This window comes from Asterias rubens, chromosome 13, assembly GCF_902459465.1.
Source record: "Asterias rubens chromosome 13, eAstRub1.3, whole genome shotgun sequence".
In the NCBI taxonomy this organism is placed as follows: Eukaryota; Metazoa; Echinodermata; class Asteroidea; order Forcipulatida; family Asteriidae; genus Asterias; species Asterias rubens.
The window spans coordinates 14,965,243-14,970,143 of record NC_047074.1 but is presented as its reverse complement, the minus strand read 5'-3'; the positions used below and the strand labels follow the sequence as shown (position 1 = coordinate 14,970,143).

General features: G+C 37.6%; 1 protein-coding gene across 1 annotated transcript; it reads right to left on the bottom strand.

Moving 5' to 3' along the window:
* Positions 1-333: 333 nt before the first annotated feature.
* Positions 334-3,541, bottom strand: LOC117298276 (pyrokinin-1 receptor-like). Its single transcript, XM_033781425.1, has one exon. It carries the CDS (start codon positions 3,406-3,408, stop codon positions 2,167-2,169), a length of 1,242 nt encoding a protein of 413 aa, XP_033637316.1. The 5' UTR covers positions 3,409-3,541; the 3' UTR covers positions 334-2,166.
* Between the last annotated feature and the right edge of the window lie 1,360 nt (positions 3,542-4,901).

Below are 4,901 nucleotides of genomic sequence, written 5' to 3'. Positions count from 1 at the left end.
CTGAGTCAGTATGACTCACAACCAGGGTCAATAAAAACCCACGATGGTCAAAAATTACCCAGAAAATAAAATTGTCAATAAAACCAAATGGTCAATAACCCATAGCAGATGTCAAAATTACTTTTAAAAATCGCTTTTTGGATTAGGCCCCATGGAGCCTGAATTACGTGTCGATTCTTAACCTGGTTTGTTAAATACATTAGACACTATTGGTAATTGTCAAAGACAAGTAATCTTTCTTGGTGTATCCCAACATATGCATAAAATAACAAGCCTGGTTGGTCATAAAAGCTGCAAGAGAATTATGAAAGAAGACAAAAAAGAAGTCTTTTAATATTTGAGTAACAAATAACATCTTTCAAAAAAATATAAAATAAGTGACTAATAGTGTTTTATACTATATAATATCAGCAACCCTCCATTCTTGTTACAGTATGTCTTTATGCTAACAACCATTTTGAGTAATTACCAATAGTGTCCAGTGTATTAGTGTATATAAATTTTCTTTCAACCACTGTTAATTAATCAAAATAAGTGGAGCGGAAAACACCCCTTTTTATCATACAACAAGTAAGGAGTGCAAGCTTCAATGGTTTATCGTTAGCTTTTGGATGGTACAATTATAAATTCCTTTCAGTGTAGTGGTTTGAGCATAGGTAACACAACATAATTAGTTTGGCTTCACTCTCCATTAAACTTTAATATCCTGTTTCGATTATAGAGGCAGCCATTATTTGGTTCGATGTCAACATGTTTGACCAATCATCGGTCAGGCCACACGAGGCAATTTACATAATTGCTGGTTGTAGGCAAGTTCTCTTTTAATGTTATTGTTTTTTTTCTTTTGTTGTTTTCTTTTTGAGGTGATAGTAAAACCACGTTAAATATATGAGAATACTGGTCTTTGACATTACCCACGCTAATATTATTTCAGTGAGAAATTTACTCTTTCTCAAAACAACTACGTTACTCCATTACGCAGTACCAGGTAAGTTTATATGCTAACAATTTAACAGTTGTGCCTTCAAATATTGCTATTTTATTAAAGGTATTATACAGGATTGGTAATCTGAAACCATTTAACTCCGATTATGAATTCCTACTTAATTTATTTTCTGTAAAATATTTTCCTTGGAAGTAACGTTCGGCAAAACCTGGAAAAGCTTTAAAACCCCAGAACCAAGCAAAGTTCGGATCCACACAACACATAAACACTAACTGCGTATAAATGATTTAGCCAGCTCTACAAATCCCGTATAATACTTTTTAATATTCAATCAATTAAATAAACAACTCTTCACGAACAAAATTATAATAAAAATAATCACAACTAGATGTACAAAATATCGATGGTTTGAGCACATGGTAGGTAATTAAATGTTGCCATAAAAATATTATGCTAATTTAAAGGGGTATGTTTCCTTCGATTAGGCCGCTTTGGGCTCTCAAAAGTATTGTTTTTGTACGAATGGTAAGATATTAATGATTCAAAATAATATACATTGGAAATGTGCAATTTGTGTGCAATTGCAAGACATAACACGGTTCATCATTTTATAGAACAAAATTGTCGACTCCTGGTTGTGTTATAAGAAGCACATTTACGGATTTTGTTTAATCACTTTTCACTAGACATCACACGGTAGATATTTTCAGGGAATGAACAAAGTTTTAAATGCGTATCGCGGTCACTCCCAACACTACAATATTACGACAGTATAACGCAATGTGTCCCTTTTTTTAATTTGAGAAAAATCTGTATGAAGTAAATAAGTTGTTTTGGAACATTATTTCCTCATCGAAAGAAACAAAAGGAGGTAGAAACAATCAGCACGCCAGCTGTGGCGACAGACACCCCCCCCCCCCCACAATGACACACCAAGTATTTGTTCCAAAAGGAACAATCAACATATTCAGTGCGTAACATCAATTTTGCAGGTGCCATTATGAGAAGTATTAACCCATACCATTTTATTACATTAACATCAAACGACGATCAACGATGATGTTGTGATTTTTAACGTTAAGTGCTCATTTTATGGTGTTTGTTAAACCACTTTTACACGGACACACCGAGTACAAAAACATTGGGTTCAGTGCTATCCATTTGTGGGTGCAGCCCAACTTTCAAAACTAGCGTCATTTTAACGTCTTTCGTTGTCTATGTCAGAATTTTGATTCCGTTTGCGTCTCGTCTACGTGAGTCTCCGTCGTGTGCGATATCGTATGGTTAAATGACGTCCGTACCCCGCGAAAAAAACCACGTCTTTTCTGGGGTAAGAAGGCTTGTTTGAAAGCCTGTCGGTAACGGCTACTCATGGCCGTATAAATTAAAGGATTGACGGCAGAGTTGAAGTAAGCAAGCACCCGTCCGATGTGGTTCAGAATTAACTCAGTCTCCATAGACAGGATATAGGTAGAACTGTTACTTAGGGTATCAACCATTGAAAAGAGAGATACCAACTCAAAGGGCGCCAAGCAAAAGAAGAACACCATTCCATTGACAATCAACATCCGGGCAATTTGATTACGGACGTCAATATCCTTCTCCTTCATCAAGCCATGCTTTCTTAATCTCTCGATAGATTGGTCTAGTCCCTTGATGATGAAAATGTACAGAATGACATTGGTGATGAATGAAGCAAAGAATGGGAGTGTTTGAAGGCCTTGTGTGACGGGTTTAGACCACTCTGAGACGCTGACACACTCTGCAGCCACGTGAGACCAACTATCATAAGGTTCACCCTTTGGCCATAGGATACAGTACTCCTCAAAGGCCGCGTAAGCAGGGGACATCGCTGCCGACAAGATGCAAGCAAGCATCCATGTACCGGTAATGAGCTTTAAATGTCTGTTCTTACGGCCCTTTTTGCCTCCTGACATTGGGTGGTGAACTGCCATAAAACGATCGATTGAGACGAGTGTCACAAAGAAAAGGCCGGCAAAATAGGCCAGGTCTGTGATGATATAGACCCCGATGCAGCCAGCTAAGCCCAGCACCTTATCGTCATCAGACACCGGGGATACCATGTACTTTAACAGTTTTTCCCCAACCGAGAAAGTCAGGTAGATCACGTCCGCAACAGCCAAGTTCATCAGATATGTATTGGTGATAGTATTCATATCTGGTATCTTGACGACTACATAGACAAAGGCAAGATTATCTACGATCCCAAGCACCATAAAGACTGGTAGGACAGCAAGCAAGATAACCCGCTGAGCTGTGGTGTACACGAAATCCCCCATGTTCTCCTCCGTCACGTTTAGCACATGAATCATAAAACACTCACCGTCCGTTATATTTGGTAGTAACACCCCGTAGTGGAAATCGTATGAGTCGTAAGACTCCATACTCGATGGGATGGATTCATTCATGTTGTCCCACCAAGGTATAGAGCTATTATCCATTGCAGACTCGATCCTTATTGTGTGCACTTATAAACCTCTGCAACACGGATTTATAACACGAGGAATCACCCGTAGATGCGGGTGCTGGATGGAGGCAGACTAGTGAGAAACGAAACCTCATAAACCAGCACGAGGGAAATCCTGCCGTTTTATGACAGCCCAGCCAGACACGCGTCTGGTTGGTCACGCACCAGCTAGTGACTTTGATTACTACACATGCGCACCGAGCCTTATCGTTACATATTATCTTCATAGATAATTTCTCATATTTTAGTTGTTCACAATGTGGAAAAGACGAGGACGATAGGGGGACATCGCGTAAGATAGGGTCCGGGTTTTCTGAAATCCTGTCAAAATGGCTAAGCAATATTTTGAGAGTTAAAGGTCGGAATGGGTAGTTTTCTGGATTCAATTACAGGGTAATGACTAAAGCGGTAAGATCATGAGTCCAACAGCTCCTTATGGCATAAATAACAAATCAAGCATAACGGTGCATGTTGAATAAAGTCGTGCTGTTAAAATGTTAAAGGTTACTGGGTAGGGAAAGAGTAAATTCAATCAGAACCTCTGGTTTTTAATAAACACACCATACAATCAACGTGGAGTAATTCCACCAAGAACCAACAAGGTCAGATTTTAGTAACGTTCATGTTTAGAGTGCTTCAAATTCCTGTTGAATTCGAACCTACGACTTTTGCAGTACTTTATGAGCAGATTTCCTACATACGTGTATATAAACAAGACTATTACATGTAAATACTATTAAATTATGTATCTAAATATGATTTTATGAAACACAAATCTACACAAATCTAATATATACGTATAAAATAATAACAGTGAGAATGTCTACCTGAAAAGTTTAGCCCCGAACATTTTGTTGGTGACCTGTTAAATTACAGCTCAATCTTAATCATTATTAGGGCGTGCTTTGCCTGTTTGATCAACGCACACTTTAATTTCCGTTGCCGTGAAAACCTAACAAGTGTATTATGATTTGACATGTTTTCGCTAATCATTCAGACGAAAACACTGATTGGACTAAACGTAGCGCAATGGCAGGCAATATGTGTTATGCTCACTTTGTTCTGGGCGTCACATTGGGGATGGGGGGGGGGGGGGTTGGACATGACCACGTGAACATCTTCCCAATGGCAATCTGTATTAACATTGAATGTTTATACAAGTTTAATTTTTGTACGATTTATCGAAAACAAAGATATTTTATGAAATTATGATTTTTTTTTTGAACCAGGTTATCAAGTTGTTATATTTTGTTATTATGTTATTATTCAGTGATCACCATTTCATTGTTACTTTTATTACAAATATTAAAAATGCTCATCTAATTCTAATTGTTTGTTTATGTATTTTTATTGTTTTCTTCTTTACTTATGTTATTGCATATGTGAACAATGCCATCACTGTCATAATTTACACATATCGTTATCTTTTCGTTTACATTGTTTCTCGTTTAAAGGTTTTCTACGGGA

What these genes read in the sequence shown, in the direction of transcription:
- LOC117298276 (XM_033781425.1), bottom strand. Translation starts at nt 3,408, where the DNA reads ATGGATAATAGCTCTATACCTTGGTGGGACAACATGAATGAATCCATC.